The sequence below is a fragment of the Hyla sarda genome, chromosome 4, assembly GCF_029499605.1.
Source record: "Hyla sarda isolate aHylSar1 chromosome 4, aHylSar1.hap1, whole genome shotgun sequence".
NCBI classification, from domain to species: Eukaryota; Metazoa; Chordata; class Amphibia; order Anura; family Hylidae; genus Hyla; species Hyla sarda.
In genome coordinates this window covers 303,687,808-303,710,846 of record NC_079192.1, presented here as the reverse complement: position 1 = coordinate 303,710,846, position 23,039 = coordinate 303,687,808, and the positions used below count along the sequence as shown (strand labels likewise).

Here is a 23,039-nt window from a genome sequence, read left to right as displayed (position 1 = left end):
TGGCTGAATTGTTAAACAACTTGGAAAATCCCTTCAAAGTGGTTGCCAGGAGATGAAGGAAAAAAAAACTTTTCAAGTCAGGCGCTGCTGAGGTCCAGTGCGAGGAGGATATCCAGGGTGAAAATGATCAAGCGGGAGAGCAAGGTATAGAACCACGCAGGATCAATTTATTAAGCAAACAAGGCAGGTATACACAGGATAACACGTTTCGGGGGACAGTACCCCCTTCTTCAGATCAGTGTAACCAAATTTAGGCACATACAAGTTTAAATACATTACAAAATGGCGCCAAAAGCAAAATAGGGGGAGGAGCCACAGGGGTGTGTGGAGGTGGGGCAGTGAAACTAGAGCCAGGAGCAAGCAAAATACATAATATGCATTGAGAAAGGTGTGTTGGTATGTTTAGGAGTAACCAGCAGGCTTTGGCAGATGTAAATGAGCCAAAATGAGCTAAAATACAGGGGGATAGGTGTCGCTGTCCGTTCCGTGTTTCCGGTGCGGACAGAGCGGAAGTTCGGGTATCCACAGACGCGTCGCTAGGGACGTAGCGGGCGCGTCATGTGGTGGGAGTGCGTTGTTATGGAGACGCATCCTGTGCTCGTCACGTGATAGGAGCGCGTGGTAATGGGGATATGTATAGTGAACGGGTGCGCACCGCTGCAGGGGACAGCAGTGCGCATGTCATATAGGTAGTCAGGAAAAGCGTGTAATGAATGGGTGCGCATCATTGAAAGAGACAGTGGTGCACATGACATGTGGCTAGTCAAGGAGACGCGTCCTCTGTAGGAGGGTGCGCTATAGACAGAAGAGGGGCAGTGGACACTGGTGGTGTAAATAGCAGCGCTGCCAGGGGGGGGAGGGATGGCGGTATTAGTGGCTGTGTGGAAACAATAGAGGAGTGTGTGTATTGTAGTATAACTCATAAAAAGGAGGCAAAGTGGCATGAATGGGTGAGGGGGGAAGAGGTACGTGGAGGGTGAGCGTGGGAAATGGGGACATGAAAAATAGTAATACTAATGATGATAATAGAGACCTATGGAATGGAATGTGAATGTGTCCAAGGGTGAGTGGGAAACAGAGAAATACGTTATCACTCTCCCTTCACATCTCAAAGATACCACCGATTTCATCAAATCCATCTCACAATTCAAGTGTTCACCCCGTCTAACCCTGGTCACAATGGATGTTTCCTCACTATACACAGTCATCGACCACGAATTGGGCATCCAAACCGTCGCCTTCTTCCTAGCAAAGGACCCCACTATGCCCTCCGCACAGAAAGAGTTCATTTTGGAAGGACTTAGATACATACTGAAGCACAACTACATAGAATTCCTTGGTCAGATGTATCTACAACACAAAGGTACCGTGATGGGTTGCAAGGTAGCCCTGAGCTTTGCCAACCTCTTCTTGGGCATGTTTGAGGAACGTCACATCTATACTCACCACCTATTCAGTAACTACCTATATTACCGCCAGTATATAGACGACATTTTTCTGATCTGGGAAAATCACTCAGCAACTTCCTAGCAGACCTCAATTCTAACACATAGTCCCTTCATTTCACCCAGACCATCTTCAACGCCGCCGCCGCATTTCTTGACGTCGTGGTCTCCCACAACAATACTGTCTGCCTGTCTACAAAAACATACTTCAAACAGGTAGACAGTAACAGATACCTGAATTTTAAAAGTGGACACTACAAGAAATGGCTTCAAAATGTTCGGTCAATTCAAACGGATGAGGAGAAATTATACCAATGATGATGATTTCATCTCACAAAGGAAGATCTTGAAGGCCAGGTTCAAGGCCAAAGGATATCCACTAGCCCTTGTCAACTCTTCTTACAACAGGGCACATGCCCTTACACAGAGCGACTGCCTACTACCCAAACCCGCCATCACCACCCCGGGTCAAGAACGGTCCTCCAACTTCATCACAACCTTCAGCCGTGAACACACCCACATCAAGAAAATTCTGCAGACACAGTGGCCCATTCTACTTAAATGGGCACTGTCACCAACTTTTTTTTTTTTTGATATGTTGTAGTACATATGTACTACAACATCTCTCTAATATAGTTGCATTATTTTTTTTTATTTTTTTATTAACATGGTGTAATTTACATTTGAAAACCGGCCACTAGGAGTCTCCCTCCTAGTGGCCGGCTGCAGCCTGGCGTGACGTCATGCCTGAAAAAGGACTGATGCGGCCGGGCATCTGTCCTTATTTAATTCAGGCAGCACTCACTCCCTGCCTGTCAATCAGACAGGCAGGGAGCGAGCGCATTGGCTCCCTGGCCACTGGCTGGGAGGCCACTCCTCCCGCACGTGTCATCGCCGCCGCCGGACTCTGCAGTATCTGTAAGTAAGAGGCAACGGGGTATGCGGGCGGGGGGTTTGTGATGGAGGGGACGGGGTATGCGGGCGGGCGTGGGGTGGGGTTTTGTGATGGAGGGAACGGGGTATAGGTGGGGGCCTTGACAGAGGGAACGGGCTAGCACCGTAGCGCCGCATGGCACTAACTTATAGTTTATCTACACAGGGTGCCTCCAGCTGTTTCATTACTACAACTCCCAGCATGCCCTGACAGCCTATAGATGTCAGGGCAAGCTGGGAGTTGTAGTGGAGAAACAGCTGGAGGCACCCTGTGTAGATAAACTAAGGGCGGAAGTGTTGTCCCCAGCAGGCATCAGTGACGTGGTGCCTGCTGGGGAAGTCTGCCTGGTAGTGAGCACACTACCAGGCAGACAAAAAGTTATTTTTAATATAGTAAAAAGAAAAATTAAAAGCAGGGAGGGGGTTAGGGATAGATTGGCAATAGGCAGGGACAGAAAAAAAAAATAGGATGGTGGGAGCTACCCTTTAAGGATCAGTATCTGGGGCCCCTATTACCCACCAAACCAGCTCTCACCTTCAGAAAGGGACGTACTATACACAACCTGGTAGCACCCAGCAAGCTGAAATATCGCACCATCCAGACACCCATATCTAACTTCCTAACTAACATCGGGAGCTACAAATGCGGGCACCCTAGATGTAAGTGCTGCTCAGTCATCTCACACAAATGCAATACCTTTTCCTCCACAATCACAAACACCACGTATCACATCAAATCGCGCTTGAATTGCAACTCCAAATATGTGGTGTACCTGCTACGATGCCACTGCGGACTCCAATACGTGGGGCGGACCATTCGCTGCTTTAGCGAACGCATCAACAAACACCGCAGCAATACCAACAATGCCTTTCAATTGCACAGCGTTTCCCGTCATATGGCTGAACATCACAACAAGAATTTTGACACCATAACAGCCACTCCTATTGAGCAGATCAGCCAAGGCATCACCCACAGATTCAGCACCTTGAGACGCAGAGAAAACTTCTGGATCCACTCCCTACAGACCCTGACCCCTCGTGGTCTTAATGAAATGATTGAGTGCAACCTTTAGGTCCCTACCCCGTAACCCTCCACCCCTTCCCCTGTGCGGCCATTTATTGCCACCACTCTCATCTCGCCGGACATCCATACACACATCTCCATCCCTCCTCCTAATATAGTGGTCACTTCACTTTCCAGATCTCTGGTCACGCAAATACCCCCCCTCAATCCTTTATCGGGCATTATTGCCACCCCTTGCCCCCTGGGAGTTTATTCCACACTCCCTCATTTTTTATATCTCTTAAATCTACCCTCCAGCCCCCTGGGAGCTTATTCCACATTCCCATGGCTCGAATATACTCACCACAAGCCCTCAGGGAGCCCTTTTCACACTCCTAAGGCTCTGTTTCCCACTCACCCTTGGACACATTCACATCCCATTCCATAGGTCTCTATTATCATCATTAGTATTACTATTTTTCATATACCCATTTCCCACGCTCACCCTCCACTTACCTCCTCCCTCATTCATGCCACTTTGCCTCCTTTTTATGAGTTATACTACAATACACACACTCCTCCATTGTTTCCACACAGCCACTAATACCGCCATCCCTCCCCCCTGGCAGCGCTGCTATTTACACCACCAGTGTCCACTGCCCCTCTTCTGTCTATAGCGCACCCTCCTACAGAGGACGCGTCTCCTTGACTACCCACACGTCATGTGCACCACTGTCTCTTTCAGTGATGCGCACCCGTTCATTACATGCTTTTCCTGACTACCTACATAACATGCGCACTGCTGTCCCCTGCAGCGGTGCGCACCCGTTCACTATACATATCCCCATTACCACGCGCTCCTATCACGTGATGCGCACAGGACGCGTCTCCATGAAAACACGCTCCCACCACATGACGCGCCCGCTACGTCCCTAGCGACGAGTCTGTGGATACCCGAACTTCCACTCTGTCCGCACCGGGAACACGGAGCGGACAGAGACACATATCCCCCTGTATTTTAGCTCATTTACATCTGCCAAAGCCTGCTGGTTACTCCTAAACACACCAACACACCTTTCTCAATGCATACTATGTATTTTGCTTGCTCCTGGCTCTAGTTTCACTGCCCCCACCTCCACACACCCCTGTGGCTCCTTCCCCCTTTTTTGCTTTTGGCGCCATTTTGTAATGTATTTAAACTTGTATGTGCCTACATTTGGTTACACTGATCTGAAGAAGGGGGCACTGTCCCCCGAAACGTGTTATCCTGTGTATACCTGCCTTGTTTGCTTAATAAATTGATCCTGCGTGGTTCTATTCCTTGCGCTCACGCTTTATCATTTTCCCCCTGGATATCCTCCTAACACTGGACTTGAAAAGGGTTTTTCCCTTCATCTCCTGGCTACCACTTTCTTCGGACGGGCTATGCCTCTCCTGCACCCTGGGCCCAGCAGCTGTCTCCAGTCTCTAACCCTGCTGTGGGTTGATATGCGAGTTATCTACTCGCCTCAGGTGAGTACCCACTACCTACGGGCTCCGCAGGCCCACATACGCCTTGCTTACTTTTGCTCTTAGCCCATCCTTCGTTACGGTATCACACCAGGCACCTTTTGCCGGTCTTTCGTTTTTTTCTCTTTTCCTAGCTTCAAAGTGGTTGTTCTCAGCAAATATTTTAGGCATATACCTACTGTAATCCACACTTATCACTAAAATAAATGACAATGAGCCTAGCAATGCTTTGTGCCATACAGTTTTTTATTTGATCAGTTTAACTTTTTCAAGTTTCCTATGTTTGTGATGATAAACTCTCATTGGGGCCAAAATATTTGTTACGCTCCACAGGTGCAGACCCACTGTGCCACAAGTGGCAGCCGGCCAGGCAGACAGAATGGGGCTAAACTGACACTTAGAAATAACACCAGATGCAGCAATGCTGATTAAAGGACATGTCCGGGGGTCACTTTTCTTATTGTATGCGTTCCGGGCTGCAAAAAAGAAAAAAAAAAAAAGAAAATAAGCTTTCTCTTGCCTGCCTACGCTCCCCCGGCGCTCCGGTACAGGCGTTCGGTCCCCGGGCTGTATTCTTCTTACTTCCTGTTAGCCCGGCACGTCACACAAAGCTTCAGCCTATCACTGGCCGAGGCGGGACATCGCTGCGGCCGATGATAGGTTGAAACTCCGTGTGACGTGCCAGGCTAACAGGAAGTAAGAAGAATACAGCCCGGGGACCGAACACCTGTACCGAAGCACCGGGGGAGCCTAGGCAGGTAAGAGAAAATTTGTTTTCTTTTATTTTTCAGCCCGGAACGGATAAAATGAGAAAAGTGAGCACCGGACATCTCCTTTAACCCCTTAAGGACGCAGCCCTTTTTCACCTTAAGGACTGAGCCCTTTTTCGCAATTCTGACCACCGTAACTTTACGCATTAGTAACTCAAACACTTTTACCGAATACTCTGATTCTGAGATAGTTTTTTCGTGACATTCTACTTTATTTTGGTGGTAAATTTTCGTCGTTACCTGCATCCTTTTTTGGTGAAAAATCCCAAAATTTCATGAAAGTTTTGAAAATTTTGCATTTTTCTAACTTTGAAGCTCTCTGCTTGTAAGGAAAATGCTGGGAGTTGCAGTTTGGCACCCACTAGGAAGGGCAGCAGTAAATATCGCCTACTGCCCCCTTCCTTACACCCCCCCCCCCCCCCCGCCACCGTCGTCGTTTCCCTACCTGCGCCGTTATCTCCGCTGATGTCTCTGATGATCGCCGGGCCCCATCGCATCTGGTCCTCAAGTACAGGCCGCCATGTTCTCCCCCCGTTCTGCCCGACATCCAGGGGTGGGCAGAACGGGGGTTGCCATGGCAACCCACTGTCCTGCGCTGCCATTGGTCAGAACTAATTTCTGACTAATGGCAGGGGATAGGAAGAGATCGCAGCACTGCGACGTCGCTTCTATCCCTCAGGATGATCGGGGCTGTCACTGACCAATCCGATCATCCCTATTTTCCGGTTGATCGGGTCCACTGCCCCTGAATTTACATGCGATTTTCTGCGATCCCCGACATAGGGGGGTTTCAGGACCCCCCTCGGCGATGTGCCGGGATGCCTGCTGAATGATTTCAGCAGGCATCCCGGTCCGGTCCCCAAGCGGCTAGCGGCGGGGACCGGAATTCCCACGGGCGTATGCATACGCCCCACGTCCTTAAGGACTCGGGATGCACGGCGTATGCATATGCCCGGCGTCCTGAAGAGGTTAAGGTTTTTATTTACAAAGTGCAAACAGAGTCCAATAAACAGGCACGGATTGGGAACCAAGGACCGAAGACAGATCAGGCAGAGACCTAACAATGCAAACAAACTAAATCTTTCTGAAGCCCCAAACAGCGGATGTGGCCTCCTTTTATAGGTAGTGCCTTCAACAGATTGGAAGGGGAACCACTAGGGATCGCACATCAGCTCTATAAAACATAGCTAGTGCTTTCGCGCGGCCCCTAGTGGATGGCGCAGAAAAACACATGACAGACCAGGAAATGCAGCAGGAACATGGCACCCAGAATGTCGCACGGCACAGGTAAGACCTGGGGCACATGGTACGCTGGCGTTTGGCAAACAGCAGCGTTACAACATTCCTTTTAATAATTTTTAATACTGTTTTGTTACATGTTAGTAATACTCACTATCACACCTTGTAATTGTGAACCCCTATACAGAGCCCACAACACCTTCCTTTTGCCATATATTTAATGTACTCTTTCACTTGTTTCGGTTACAGGCACCCTTTAAGGGGTATTCCAGGAATTTTGTTTATTTGACTATGCTACAGGGGACTGTAAAGTCCGTGTAGTTCATAATATAGTGTCTGTACCTGTGTGTGATGGTTTTCTCCCAATTCTTCTGAGATTTTCACCCCAATATTTATTTGTAACAGCATACAAAATGACTGTTGTCTCAGATTTTTCCCAGCTTGAAATGAGGCAGAGACCTGACTCACTACAGTAACCCCCTGACATGCGATGGCCCCGACATATGATCAAATATGTATCTTCTCCAGGGTTCGGGCCTCGCTTTCCGGCGTCGTTATTACGTCGCTACGCACGCCGTGCCGGCGCAGCAGCGTAATAATATCACCAGAAAGCGAGGCCAGGACCCTGGAGAAGATGCGGAAGAAGCCGGAGGATCCCGAAGAAGACGCCGGAGCAGCGGGACAGCATCGGGAGCCCCTGGGACAGCATTGGGAGCGGTGAGGACGCGGTCCGGAGCAGCGGGGACAGGTGAGTATTAAATGCACTTTTTACATTGCACGAATCTCTCAACATACAATGGATTCGACAAACGATGGGTCGTTTGGAACGAATTACCATTGTATGTTGAGGGACCACTGTAGTCAGCTGATGACAGGGAGTCTGTCTGCTTCAAAGGGTGGAGGGATCGCTTGGTGGGAGAGAGATCAATCTGCAACTAATCCAACAGCTGTAGGAACCCTGATTGAAAACCACAGGTCTTTTGAATGGATGCAGCTCATTCATGTTTCAATGGGTGGGGTGGCTGATGTGTGGGAGGGAAGAAATTGAATTATGGGATTTGTAGGAAAAAGAAGAAAACTCAGACAGGAAATACCAGGTCACAAAAAGCTAGCCACAGTGTTATGGTAATCTCACAACATAGCGGTTTAGCCCCAAGACAAGCGCAGATCCTTCCTAAGCATGTACATTACTGCCTGGCAGGTACATACTTAAATCACCTTATGGTGGATAACCCCTTTAACACAGTTATCTATATGCTAAGATTGCCTCCAATATCTATATACAGATGGGTGTAGCTATGCTCCCCGGCTCGGCGTTCATTGCAGTAGACAGACTTCACTATAGTGTGTGGAGCATTTTAACACCGAGCCTTGCAATTTCCACCAATCAGTGGGAGGCTTAGCACTAAGACAGTGACTGATTAAAACTTTTGACATCACAGAAACACTTTATATATGTTGGTTAAAGAAAAAAAAAGAATAAAACAACAGGTCATAGCCACTCAGGTGGAGTCCCTTCATATGAAAGCATTGCCTAACATGTTCCAAGTGACACGTAATTGAGTCCTGCACAAAAACAGGATAAGTTTGAGAAAAGCACCAAACCTAGTCATCTAGAACACAGGGCCTGTCAGTAACACAATGACAATTTGTTGGAATCCCCTTCTAAAAGGTTGCTGAGATATAAGGCCTAAGGCTATCAGACACTTTTAATCATAATATTTCTAGATGAATATATAATGTTCCAAAATGAGCAACACAAATGTAGTAAAAAAAAAAGAAGAAAATCTAATCTTTCCTTACCAGCACAATTTCGCATCACAAAGGTCCGTAGGCTAATGCACAAGAAATCTTTGAAAGGCTGAGGTTTGGTTAGACGCACCCACTTTAAATACAGATGACGCAGCATAGGAATGCAGGGTATTTCAGGAACATTCACTCCTGTACATGGATTAAAAGGAGACAACTGCTTAACAACTTAAGGTGTACCTGTTTTGGTGACTTTTCAGGATAAGCTGTCCTGTGTGTGTACATGAGGAGTTGCACTATTTCTGGCTACTTTATAACTTGTATATGGTATTTTCAGCAGATTTCTGCTATTCAGGCTTCTTCTGTAATTTTAGGTTCTCCCAGAGCTGGTGGGCAGAGCCTAATGTTTGCAGTGTTTGCCATACACTGCACACACACAAAGGAGATCATGTACTTCTATGTCCCTATTCATAGTCTAAAATGCATGATAAAGAAGCAGTGAACAGTCTAGATTGTGTTTAAAGCCCTGGGGTGAGATCTCAGAAGTCTGTGTGTTACCAGACACTCCCATCACCCCCCTTCATAGACGTTTGCTTGTAATTTAATCTAAAGGTGAGCTGATTTTTAGAATGGATATATTATATTCACTACTGATCTATGCAAAGTTTGTTGTAAAGCATACATCCAGGGTGGACTTGCGTAAGACTACGGCGTTCAATCTACATATTTTGCTGAAGTCCCATGCAAGGGTATGGGACCTCCACCATATCCATACATTGAACAGCCGTAGTCCCGTGCACGTCTCTGGCTCGGACAACGGGGTGAAAAAGTAAACATATATTCTGCTGCCAGAGTCATCATGTGATGTAAACTTTAAGATAAAAACTGCAAAACAAATCGGACAAGGGTTTTTGTGAAAATCAGGTACTTACCCACTAAATGTAAGGTCTGGATTTTTGCAGCAATAGGTATTTTAAGCTTATTTTCTGGGGGTATGGGAAATGCTCCGTTGCGATTCCGAAACTTGCCTAAAATGTGAACTTGTGGCATATACGTCCATATAGCTTCTACAAGTTCGAGATGAGATGTCTCTACCCCCTGGTGATAGTCCAGAAATAAAGACTTAAACATGTTCCATGTTACATAGTACATAAAAGGACTATTTTGAACATGGAATATGTTAAAAGTTTTCTTATGTCCATTTAATATTAATACACATCTAAACAGGAATGATGGGTGACATGACAGTAGAAACATTCAACACTAGTTCTATTACTTTGTTTTTCGATATGCTTAGTAGGCACTCACCAGAAGGTTTGGACAGGTCTGCAAAGCTTCTAGCACACCAGGAATACTGAAAGCCTCATGGCCGCGAACTCTGCGTCTCTCCAAATATCTTGGGTGAAGGCCATAAAGCTGTTCAATATCTGGCATTTTCTTAAGTAGTTTAAGAAAACTGGAATCAGTAAAACCTACACACATAGAAAAGCAATATTAACAAGTAACATTATCTGTTTGGAAACAAGAAAAAAGTCTGCCAAAAAGTTAACTCTTTACCGATCACCACGCTCCATGCATTGTCTATGGGCGTTGAAGACATGCTGGTATTTCTCCAACAATCCCATAGAAAATGGATGGAGAGCGTGCTATCTGCCACTTCATGCAGCGGGAAGAGCCATTACCCGTTCTGGACATTACAGGGTGTCCGACCGCTGGGAGCATCACCGAGGTATTTCACTTGCTGGAGCTTTCAGAGGCTTGTGTTTCACTCTTACTTTCTCTATGCAGCTATCTTCTCTCTTTATAGACTTCAATGGGCAGCATGTCTAATCTCTCAGTGTCTCAATAAACTGCTCTTAAGACAAATTTCTAGCAGCTTTCTAAGTCAGAGAGGAGCCTGAGAAATTGTGAAAGAGGCATTTTTCTTTTAAGAGATAGATTTACTAGTATTATTCATTTAAAGAAGAATTATCACGGACAAAAACTTATCCCAACCATAAGTTTTAGATCGTGTGGGGTCCTAACGCTGGGGCCCACTGCAATCTCCTGTAAGAAGCCCCGGCTCACCTGCACAGCAGCGCGTCACAACCCACGCCTGAAGCGGGGGCTGCCACGCCCCCTCTATATAGCTCTATGGGAGAGCTGAAGATTGCCGAACATCTCTCCAATAGAGTTATATGAAGGGGGCATGGCAGGCTGCTTCAAGTGGGGGGTCGTGATGCGCCGCTGTGGAAGTTTTTGTCCATGATACTTCTCCTTTAAGCACATTTTGTTAAAAGATTTATGACCATTTAAATATCGTAAAATGGTCAGTGGAAAGGTGGTCACTAGTATAGAGGTAGTAAATTTGGGCCTTGTACTTGAAAACTCCTTCAAATAGGTCATACAAATGCAATAAAGTTTGACTATAGGTACAGAAAAAAAATGATAAAGATATTTGCTGCTCACCTGTTGGCATATACTCCCACCAGCGTCCAGCACAAAGGTCAACCATTTTGACAACACGCAGGTACAGAGTCACGGCTTCCTTCAGCTTCCTTGACAAGCATTCCATGCACATAATGTCTTGCAGTGGAAGATATCTGCTCAGACAACCCATAAATTGCATTAATTTGAGGTTGGTGTAATACTCTTAATACTAGGGATCGACCGATATCGATTTTTTAGGGCCCATACCGTAATCTGTGGAGGTTAGGGCCGATAACTTATACCGATATTCCGGTATAAATTATCGGGCGCTTTAAATCAATGAACCGCAGCGGCTTTTGCGGTGCCATAGGCTCCGCCGCCACTCGCTTCTCTCCCCCTGCCTGTTCGGGGGTTCTCCTGAGTCCTATCAAGCCAACCATGCCCCCCCCCACCGCATCCCACATCCCCGGTTTTATCATTACCTGTTCCCGGGGTCCACTCTGCATCTGCCTCGGGTGGCGTCCTCCTGAGCCATCACTGTGCGCACTGACGGTGACGTCGCGTTGAGGACGTCACTCGTCATTGCACACAGCGTAACGCAGGACGCAGCAGGAGCCAGTGGAAGTAGCGTGGACCCCGGCCCCCGGGAACAGGTAATTATAAAACCGGGGATGGGGGAGGCAATCGGGCCGGAGCGGTGCGGTGGGGGGTGCGATGTGGTGCGGTGGGGGGCATTATAGGATTATCGGCAAGATAATTGCCAATACCGATAACTCCCAAAATCGTGAATATCGGCCAATAATATCGGCCAAACCGATAATCGGTCGATCCCTACTTAATACCCATTTCATAGGTTACCTCCTTCCATCAATAAAATTGGACTGAATGTAAACAATCTGAAAAATCGATTTCAGATCTTCCTAGCCTACTCCTAGTAAAGAGGACCACCACTATCCTAGCCTACATGAGAAGTTCCACCATTAAACTAGAGCCCTCAATCAAAATATACTAAATGTTTGGAATCAAGATTTTGAGCCCCAATGGAGACATCTAGTGATATCCTCTGTTAAACAGCGTGGAATATGTTGGCACAATATAAATGGCTGAAAATAAATATAAATATTTTTGGACAACTTTAAAAAAAAAGTATCAGGATACAGGGGGTATCTAAATACTTAGTACAGGGATGTGGAATTCCTATCGCCCGACGCCCGGGACATGCCGGGTAGGTGAATTTTTCCGGCCCTTAGCCCGGCTTCGGACAAGCAGGGCCGGACCTGACAAGCACTGCGGTGCTCTGCAGACTGTATGGAGCGGGCTTCCGACTCGTGCCCGCTCCATACTCTGCAGCCCCCGGCTGTGGAAACGTGTGTCCTCCGAAGCAGAGCAGGGGGAGATGAGAGGCTGTGCACGTCCTATCTCCCTTGCTCTGCCTTCGCTCCCCCCAGCTCTAGCTTCGGAGAGCGGACGCAAGTCTGCACGGGGCGCATGTTTCCAGCCAGCATGCGGCACTTAGCCTGTATGGAGCGGGCTCCGGACTCGTGCCTGCTCCATACTCTGCAGCCCCCGGCTGTTCTCAGTAGCTGGGGGCCGCCGCTAATAGCCAGCATGCGGCGATTGCTGCGGCTGGCTATTAACCCTTTAGATCGCCGCTGTCAAAGCTGACAGCGGCATCTAAAGGGACCTATGAATGCTCCCTGGTGGGCTAGTGGGGTGAATCGCCCCCCACAGCGCGATTGCGGGCGGGCGATCCACAGTGCAGGTAGCCAGAGGGCTTACCCCTGCTTCCTGCTGTCCCGTGGCTCTGTCATTGATAGATCCTGGCTGGACTGGGCTCTATCAATGGATCGCAGAGCACAAAGATCAATTAAGTTCAATTGAACTATATTAATCTGTATGAGGAATCTAATGATTCCTTCTAAAAGTCTAATAAAGTGTTCAAAAAAAAAAGTTTTAATAAAAGTTTAAAAAACACACCTTAACCCCTTCCATGTTAAAGATTAAAATGATCCCCCTTTTCCTATATAAAACCATGTAAACATAATAAAAATAAACATATTTAGTATCGCTGCATGCGTAATTGTACGACCTATTAAAATAGAACATTATGTATCCCATACGGTAAATGTAAAAAAAAAATACCAAACCACAGAATTGCAATTTTTATAATATCCCAGAAAAAAAAGTTAAATAGCGATGAAAAAGTCAGACGAATACCAAAATGGTACCGATACAAAAAACAGATTATGGCGCAAAAAATTAGCCCTCATACAGCCTGGTATGTGGGGGGAAAAAAGCTATAAGTTCAGAATTCTTTTTAAATGAGTAAAACATGACGTAAACTATAAAAATCTGGTACTACTACCACAAGGTAAATGGTGTAGAAAAGAAAACCACCAAATCTGCAAAATTATCTGGTTTGGAGAATATGTTATTGAAAAATTAAAAAGGTATCATTATAGTAGTTCGTTATGGCTATTATAGGGTGAGGAGGAAAAAGTGAGCGTAAAAGCGAAAATTGGCCGGGACAAGTGGATCGTCATGAGGGACAAGTAGATTTTTCTCCATTTTAGTCCCGTGGACAAGTACGGTAGTTTTTTATAAAATTTCCACACCCCTGTAAGCATTTCAAAATATGCAGTATATACAGACCAATTTACAAGTCTGACTTAGTATGTCTATAGACAAACATCCATTCACGCTCATTCTCAGAGGCCTCAATTTACAGTCTTAGATGCACATAAATGGCAATGTTTCTTTAACAACTGAAAATGACACCTTATGACACTGGAAATGACCATGCAGAGAACTATAAAGCTCATCTGGGCAACAGAAACCTGAAAGGACAGAACTATACTGCTAGTGTAGACAAAGCCTAGGGACCCTATTACATGTGCTGATTATTGGCTAAACAGACCAACACTACCCAGGGATGTGGAATTCCTATCGCCCGACGCCCGGGACATGCAGTTCTGGGTGCTGGGCAGGTATATTTTTCCGCCCCTTAGCCCGGCTTTGGGCAGGCAGGGCTGGACCTAACAAGCGTGGCGGCGCTTGGCAGTCTGTATGGAGCAGGCTCCCGACTCCTGCCCGCTCCGTACACTGCAGCCCCCGGTTGATTTCAGTAGCCGGGGGCTGCTGTGAGGCAGAAATGTGCGACCAGTGCAGACTTGCGGCGGCTCCTCCCCAAATTTCCACCTCACGCCGCTGCTAATAGCCAGCATGCGGCAATCATACAGAGATCCAGTAATCCAGAATGGACGGTATAAACACTCACTTAAATATATGACAAAGCACTTCATGGGACAGCTGATTCATGTAATCCTTAGGGTCACTGGATCTGCCATTCTCTACTCCTTCACTATTTGTTCTGCACGGTTTAACAGATTTCCGACGGGGTCCCATGTTCAAACCCTAATTCTCTAAATCTTCCTAGAAAAAGAAAGCCAAACAGAACAAAATTTAAAAAACATGTAGAAAATAATACAGTTACATTTTGTAAAAGTATAAAACAAAACAGCAGCAACATCTTCAGTCCTGGGATCAGATATCATCCTGTTAGATCTTTTAAGGGGCACTCCACTGGAAAACATTTTCTTTTAAATCAACTGATGCAAGAAAGTTAAACAGATTAGTAAATTACTTCTATTAAAAAATCCAAATCCTTCCAGTACTTATCAGCTGCTATATAATACAGAGGAAGTTCTTTTCTGTTTGAATTTCCTTTCAGTCTGACCACAGTGCTCTCTGCTGACTCCCCAGAAACTGTCCAGAGCAGGAGAGGTTTTCTATGGGGATTTGCTCCTACTCTGGAGAGTTCTTTAAATGGACAGAGGAGTCAGCAGAGAGCAGTTGTGGGAAGGCAGAAAGGAAATTCAAAAAGAAAAGAACTTCCTCTGTATTATATAGCAGCTGATAAGTACTAGAAGGAGTGGGATTTTTTGAACAGAAGTAATTTACAAATCTTTTTTTTTTTCATGTTCATTATTTAAAGAAATACATATTAAAAATATGTGGTGCAGCTGACAACATAAAGGGCTAGTGTACGCTGAGATTAAAGTGAACCTGTCCCCAGTGTCACACTGATGACAACTGTATTCACCTTGCCCCGTTCCGTGGCTGGGATCTCCGATAATCTCTGTTAAACTTCAGCTCCGGACGGTTTGGGGCATGGGTGGAGCTTAGAGACATCACCGTTGCTGTTCTCTAGCAGCGGGACCCAGCAAGGAGCAGCAGCGGTGACATCACTAAGCTCCGCCCATGCCCCAAACCGTCCGGAGCTGAAGTTTAACAGAGAAGATTACTGGAGATCCCCGCCACGGAACGGGGCAAGGTGAGTACAGTTGTCATCAGTGTCACCTGCACTACCTGTCAGTACCAACATGTTAATGCAGGTGACACTGGTAACAGATTTCCTTTAACTGATTTTGCACCAATACCTAAATGTGCAATAATGTGAAATAGCTAGAAAACCAAAAGGGGAACAGTCCTCAAGTGTGCCTAGTATGGAATAAATAAATTATATTGTCCTCCACTGATATTATACATTATTTATTTATTGCAAGTAATATTAAAGGGGTACTCTGGTGGAAAAAACATTTCATATCAACTGGCTCCAAAAAGGTAACCAGATTTGTAAATTACTTCTATTAAAAAAGATAGACTCTTTCAGTATTTATCAGCTGCTGTATACTACAGAGGAAGTTGAGTCGTTCTTTTCTGTCTGACCACAGTGCTCTCTGTTGACACCTCTGTCCATTTCAGGAACTGTCCAGAGGAGGAGAAGCTTGCTATGGGTTTTGTTTAAAGGGGTACTACAGTGGAGGAAAAAAAAATCAATCAACTGGTGGCAGAAAGTTATACAAATTTGTAAATAACTTCTATTAAACAATCTTAATCACTCCAGTACTTCTCCGCTGCTGTATGCTCCACAGGAAGTTTTATTTCTTTCTGGAATTCTTTTCAGTCTGACCACAGTGCTCTCTGCTGATACATCTGTCCATGTCAGGAACTGTCCAGAGCAGGAGTAAATCCCCATAGCAAACCTCTCCTGCTCTGGACAGTTCCGAGCACTCCTTTAAGCCTCCTATGGCCAACTGAAAAGAGACACAAAACAGGTGTACACCTTGTGAAGACTGTAGGGGTATCAAGCAAGCAAATCCCCATAGCAAACCTATCCTGCTCTGGACAGTTCCTGATACGGACAGCGGTGTCAGCAGAGAGGAGTGTGGTCAGTCTGAAATGAACTCCGGAAAGATATACTCTGGAGGATACAAAGAAACTTCCTCTGGAGGATACAGCAGCTGAGAAGTTCTGGAAGGATTAAGATTTGAAAACAGAAGTAATTTACAAATATGTTTAACTTTCTGGCACCAGTTGATTTAAACAAAAAAAATAATAATAATAATTGTTTTCCACCGGAGTACCCCTTTAAATGACGTGCATCCCAGAGATTATGAAAAAACATTAGGGCTGGGCGGTATACCGGTTCATACCGAACACCGAAATTTTTGTGCTGCTCGATATGAATTTTAACCCATAACGCAATACCGGTTGGGCCCCTCCCCCTCAGGAATGAATTAATTATCAGCCCAGCGCTGTCCTCATCGGGGAACTAATCATATGTGACCCGCGAGCGCTGTTCTGCCCCTCCCCCTCAATTAATTATCAGCCCAGCGCTACTACTCACATATGTCACCCGCAAGCGCTGCCCTCCTGGTCCTCCTGTTTGTAGTGGCCGCCGGCGCTGACAGTCTAAACCAGTGGTCTTCAACCTCCAGATGTTGCAAAACTACAACTCCCAGCATGCTGGGAGTTATAGTTTTGCAACATCTGGAGGTCTGCAGATTGCAAACCACTGCTCTATACTGTATCCCTATGCCCGGGCTGCAAAAGGTAAACAAAATAAACTTAACTCACCTTCCTCGTCGGTCCGGACTTGCTTATCAGGGAATGGAACGTCGGAGAGCCGTCAGCCTATAACCAGCCGCAGCAATGTTCCGCCTCGGCCGGTGATAGGCTGAGCCCACTGTCATGTAAGAAGCCGGCTTCTTACATGACAGTGGGCTCAACCTCTCACCGGCCGAGGTGGAACATCGCTGTGGCCAGTGATAGGCTGATGGCTGTCCGACGCTCCCGTCCCCAGCGTAAGGCCGATGTCGGAACATGCGTTAGTTTTATTTTGTTTACCAATTGCAGCCCGGACATAGGGATACAGCAAAGGGATACCGCACAGTATAGTGTCAGCGCCGGCGGCCGCAACAAACAAGAGGACGAGGAGAGCAGCGCTTGCGGGTGACGTGAGAAGTACCCCGATGGGGACAGTGCAGCACTGGGCTAATAATTTTGGGGGAGGGGCAAATACCGTTATATACCATGGAACCACCATAAGTTAAAAAAATACCGTGATAAACATATTTGGCCGTACCGCCCATCCCTACTTCACATAGCATATTAACACTGCTCAATGGCCCAAATTTATCAAACTGTGAGAGAGAAAAACTGCAGTGATTTTCCCACAGCAACCAATCACAGCTCAGCTGAATAGCTCCAGTAAGGTGAAAGCTGAGCTGTGATTGGTTGCTGTGGGAAAATCTCTCCACTTTTTCTCTCACACAGTTTGATAATTCTGGGCCTATGTCTTTTCCATCTTTTCAAAGGGAGGGGGCATGTCCCTCTCTTGCCTGCATTGATGACTCCTCCCCCTCCCTTACTCTGCTGACTCACTGCTTTTGGGCGCCTGGCAACCCTGCTCTGTAACCCTTTCCTCTCTGGTTTCATGCTGAACACACACCCACAATAATTATTGGAGATTGCCTGTACTCTACCACCTAAGGCAATATGGTGAGTTTATAACTTACATCTTCCTATGTCACTCATGTGTATGATCCTTAGGCAGTGCTGTAATGCTGGGACTTGTAGTTTTGGAATAGTTGGAGGTACACTGTTTGGATAACTTGTTTTTGCATCAGTGTTGCTTTTGCAAAATTACAACTCCCAGCATTCCAAGACATCCTTTGACTGTCCAGCATGCTTGAAGTTTTAGTTTTGCAACAGCTGGAGGCACATGCTTGGTAAAACTCTGTGTTACAGTAGTGTTACTGCAGGCTGTGTTACTTCTGCAGCCTTGTCAATGAGCCATCTTGTGTCTATGACCCTTGGACACGCTCATGCTGCTGTAGGACTCATCAGTGTCCCAGGAGGTATGGGAACCCCTAGTGGTGGGATTTTAAAAGGAAGATTTCTTTAATAAAATGTAAAAAAATAAAATTGAAAGGAAGTATATTAGAAAAAACTATTGTTTTGCCAAGATGTACAACATATAAAGTTTTTATATCTGACAGTGCCCATTTAAGAAAAAGTCTGACAAGTCATAGTGACAAAAGAAGTTTGGATGAACGGAGGGGGCTATACATTTTACGTAAAGCCATACACTGCTCATGAGGTGAGTGTGACTAACAGAAATTAATGGGCACAGCAGTGAAGGTCTCATCATCTGGATCCCTACCGATTAAAACTTCTTACATGTTGTTAAAACATGGCAAAAGTTTTTTTTTTTTTTTTTTTGTTTTTTTTTACAGGTACCATAGGAAGTATAAGCCCTCACAGTGCTCAGTTGATGGAAAGAATTAAAAATTACAGGTATTAGGATGCAGTCATTAAAAAGCCAAATAACTGCTCTAACATGCAAGGGCAGAAATAGCTGCAGCATCAAGAGCGATGCCAGTGCTGTATGTCAGGAGTCTGATGTACTCATGAGACACAAGCTCCCCCACACTCTTGTCCACTGTAAGTTTCGACCTACTACACTATACTCATATGGCAGCCATTGGCTCACATGTTTCATTCAGTTGGAGACAAAAACTGTCCTTTTTCCCATGACAACCAATCACAGCTCAGATTGATGAATCTGGGCTCATATGTTCACGTGCTGCCGATTCCTCCAGGTTTCCTGTTCTCTGTCCCAACACACAATAATAATGCCTGCTCGGCTAAACACTGGTTAGAGTGGTGACCCATTTTAGCCGGTGAATGACTGAGTGGGCATTTCCTATGTGCCAGGACAGAGAATGATTGAGGCAAGGTGAATAGGTATTTCAGTTATTTACTCATGCCATCTTGAGCAATTTTCAATGTTTAAATATTTTATCCATTTAACCTTTAAAACTTTTACTGGGAGATAATAGAAAAAAAAACAGCTTTTTTAATTTTATGCTGTCCATGCTAAAGCAAAAATACTACCAATTATTCTGCACGATAGTAGCAATAATAAAGTCATAATGTGTTTTTTGTGTCTTTATTTCATTTTCCATCATTAGAGAGTTTTGAGGGTATGAGGTCTTTTGTCTTGGGAACTGTATCATTTTGGGGTACATATGGGTTTCTCATCCTTTTTATTTATTTTTAACATTAAAACTTTTTTTTAACGGTATTTTAGTCCCATTTGGGGACCTTGATTGTTACAATAATGCATTGCTATATTTCTGTATTGCAGTATACAGTATTATGCCTGCCATCATAATGGTGACATGCCTAAGGCTATGTTCACACAATGGAATTTCCATGAAGAATTCTGCACGGACATTCCGCAGCAGCAGAGTCCCATTGATTTCAATGGGATTCTACTGCACTATCCACACAATGGAATTTTTGCAGCAGATGTTTGTGCTACAGAAATCCTGAAGCTGGAGTCTGCAGAAAGAATAGACAAGTCTAATGATTCTGAGGAGTCCGTATGGAAATGCATTTTCATCTATGAGATGAGATGCTGTCTGTGGAATGTCTGCACAATTTTCTGTGCAGACATTCCAACGTCTGAACATAGCCTAAAAGGTGGACAAAGACAACAAACCTGGATGCCTGCAATTTGGCAACCACCATTGGCGCCAGGAACAGTACAGTTTTCTTTTATACCCTAACAGTTATCCAACAGTGTCTGCAAACAGATTCCCTTTAAAGGGAACCAATCAGATTTTACTCTATAGAATATTTGGCAAACCGACTTACGATGGCCCCGACATACGATCATTTCAACATACGATGGCCTCTCAGAGGCCATCGCATGTTAAAGGCAGCACCAACGGATAGCCGTTTACGGTGCCCCGTGTGGTCCGGTGACGATCACTTACCTGTCCTCGGGGCTCCGGCGCTTCCTCTTTGGGATCCCCTGCATCGTCGGCGCTCTCCATCATCGTCATCACGTGCGTAACGACGTGATGGCGGTGACGGAGAGCGAGGAGGCCGGGGAAGCAGAGGCCTTGCCGGAGCATCGGGGACACTGCGACAGTGATGGAGGGCGACATCCAGGGCAGCGGTGACGGTCCGGAGTGGCGGGAACACGTGTGTACAACCTCCAATACCAGTGGTATTCAACCTGAGGACCTCCAGATGTTGCAAAACTACAACTCCCAGCATGCCCGGACAGCCGTTGGCTGTCCGGGCATGCTGGGTGTTGTAGTTTTGCAACATCTGGAGGTCCGCAGGTTGTAGACCACTGTCCTATACTTTACATTGCACGGATCCCTCAACATACGATGGTTTCAACAAACGATGGTCCATTTGGAACGGATTACCATCGTATGTTGAGGGACCACTGTATAGGGTAAAAATCTTTATCCTCACCATCTCCGGTGGACGCTCCTGCCCCCGTAAGTCGTACCCTGGACGGGGAGCTCATCTCACCTAGTCCCGTGTCTTCAGCCACCAGTGCCGCCCCCTCCTCTTAATTGACAGGCCGCGTCATCACTCTGCTCACTGAACAGACGGAGCAGAGCAATGACGCGGCCTGTCAATTAAGCCGAAGGGGCGTCGCTGCCGGACATAGACACGGGACTAGGTGAGATGAGCTACTTACGGGGCTGGCGGGGAGCAGTTTATAAGTTCATATCCTCACTATTCCCACAGACAGGAGTGTCCCCCGTGGATGCGGAGGATAAAGAGTTTACCCTATATAACATTTTGCCAAACGTTATATAGGGTAAAATCTGATGATTGGTTCCCTTTAGTCAGGATGTGAGTTCTGTATGTATGTTCCATCTGCCATCATATGCCATTGGCCCAAGCTTCTGAGCCTGCACCATAACTGTACAGCAGGTTACACTAAAGCCCCCACTCATGATGTAAATGGAGCAGAAAGGGGTTAAAGATGTAGGGCAGCTGTCCTAAACACTTGATAACAGTATTGGGGGCAGTTCGGTCTCATAAGTACATCAGACTCCTGGCACTCCAGCGCTGCTCCTTAGAACAAAAGGCAATGTGGGGCCTGCTGGGACTTGTAGTGACAAAATCAGCTGCAGCTTCACGAGCACCCTAAGTGTGACATGAAGCCAGCGAAGCAATCATATGTTGTCACCCCTGATGTACAATGTGTCCGTCCACTCAGTCATGGGGACTAATCACATGACTACCGTTAAACTTTTACTGTAACGAGCAAACGGAACAACATGACGTAAAGCAGCACAGCAACTCTAGTGGAGCAGAGCAGGAGGAGTAGATCATGGAGCGCCTGTACCAAAGCCTCATCCTTCACACATGGACCCGGCCGCTCTCAGCTCCCCGGACTTTACCTCCCAGCCAGGCAAACGGTAGGAACCGGCTCCGTGCCGTCCAGCTGCTGAGCTTCTCTGGGTACCGGAAACTAGGTACAGTCAGCCCAAGCAAACACTTCCTGACCCAGCCCCGCCTCTCGCTTTACGTACAGCCAATGAGCGGCCGCTATTTGCCCAGCACACAGCAGCTGTTACAGTACAGGGGAACGCACGCTGACCGGAGAGAGATTTTATTGGTTGATCACGAACATGTGACTGCACAGCGCGTTACGTCACGTTGTCAGTGTCAGTAGGAAGTAACGTAGTGTAGTAGGGGAGCCGCGGTAACGACTAATAGTGAGAGGCGGCGGGGCGCTGCCATGTTTGCTGCTCAGCCTAGTTTCAGCCTTTGTTTTGCCGTGTAAAGCAATAGATATGAATCTTAGCTAAAAGATAGAAGCCTGTAACTTCAGGCTTGTGGCCCAGTAGTTGTCACACACCGGCCACCGTACTGTTTACTGTGCCTGTGTCGGGTTCCTAGGGGGCTGAAAGCTGCTTATCTTATATGGAGAAGATTGTTTAACCTCGGGGGCTGATGAGTGGGGGCGGAATCTACCTAATTATCCTAATCTGGAAATTAGATGACGTTATAAAGGTGACCTAGATATTACCTGTCATTACGATTGAGAGCATAACACCAAGCTCAGGGTGGAAGAGGCGGCATAATAAGGTTTCCTGCCATATCTGTGTTCCGTGAACTTAGCGGTGTAAGGCCTCGCTTTATACTCAATGGGGCACATTTATCAAAGTTGGTGTAAGTTAGCAAAGATTTTACCCGTTTGCTTGGTGTATTGTTTGCACAGTTGCTTATAATTTACCAAAAAGGCGCTTGATAAATTTAGCGCAATTATAGAAACCAGCGATCTGCAGCGATTGGTTTAAGTTTTGTGTTCTGGCATCTGACACTTTTGTATGTGTCCTATTAGGTGGTGTAGGTTTTCACAATAAAGTAGGCTTTGCGCAAAAAAAAAAAAAATTCCACACATAACTTCATGCTAACTGCATAAAGTTCCAAACAATACACTACATAAAGTTCCAAACAATACACTGCTTTGAAAAATGCTGTATGAAAAAGAACATACAAAAAAAACACAAAAATGGTAACTTCACAAAATTTTGCGCCTAAAATGCACCAAAAAAATAAATAAATAAAAGTCTACATCCATTGATAAATGTCCCCCAAGAAGTATTGCTATCAGCAGTCAGGCACTCACTACTAATTACGCCGATGTCTGTTATTAACCCTTTAGACACTTTGATCAATGCTGATCATGCCATCTAAAGTCTACAGCCTGCCGGCTAGCTCTTAGGTGCACTCATCATCGCCCCTGCCATCCAGCTGGTCGATGAGTGAAAATGGAATTCAGAGCCCACCCTTGCTTTACAAGTCACGCAG

General features: G+C 46.0%; 2 protein-coding genes across 4 annotated transcripts in view; one reads left to right on the top strand and one right to left on the bottom strand.

The window, feature by feature from the left end:
* Positions 1-21,801, bottom strand: part of FBXO38 (F-box protein 38) — a 70,626-nt gene extending 48,825 nt beyond the window's left edge. The window contains exons 1-6 of one of the 3 annotated variants that reach the window (XM_056574733.1): positions 21,623-21,801; positions 14,335-14,489; positions 11,097-11,230; positions 9,957-10,120; positions 9,581-9,746; positions 8,703-8,840 (exon numbers count right to left, since the gene is read on the bottom strand). In XM_056574733.1, the coding sequence (XP_056430708.1) occupies positions 8,703-8,840; positions 9,581-9,746; positions 9,957-10,120; positions 11,097-11,230; positions 14,335-14,462 (730 nt within the window). In that variant the 5' untranslated portion in view covers positions 14,463-14,489; positions 21,623-21,801. Of the gene's footprint in view, positions 1-8,702; positions 8,841-9,580; positions 9,747-9,956; positions 10,121-10,330; positions 10,546-11,096; positions 11,231-14,334; positions 14,490-17,917; positions 18,216-21,622 lie in introns of those variants that run through there. The other 2 variants (XM_056574734.1, XM_056574735.1) reach the window with 2 other exon arrangements.
* The window catches only part of LOC130369446 (ovomucoid-like), an 80,253-nt gene continuing 78,701 nt past the window's right edge, over positions 21,488-23,039 (top strand). The window contains exon 1 of the mRNA XM_056574736.1: positions 21,488-21,640. Within this exon, the coding sequence (XP_056430711.1) occupies positions 21,553-21,640 (88 nt within the window). The 5' untranslated portion in view covers positions 21,488-21,552. The remainder of the gene's footprint in view (positions 21,641-23,039) is intronic.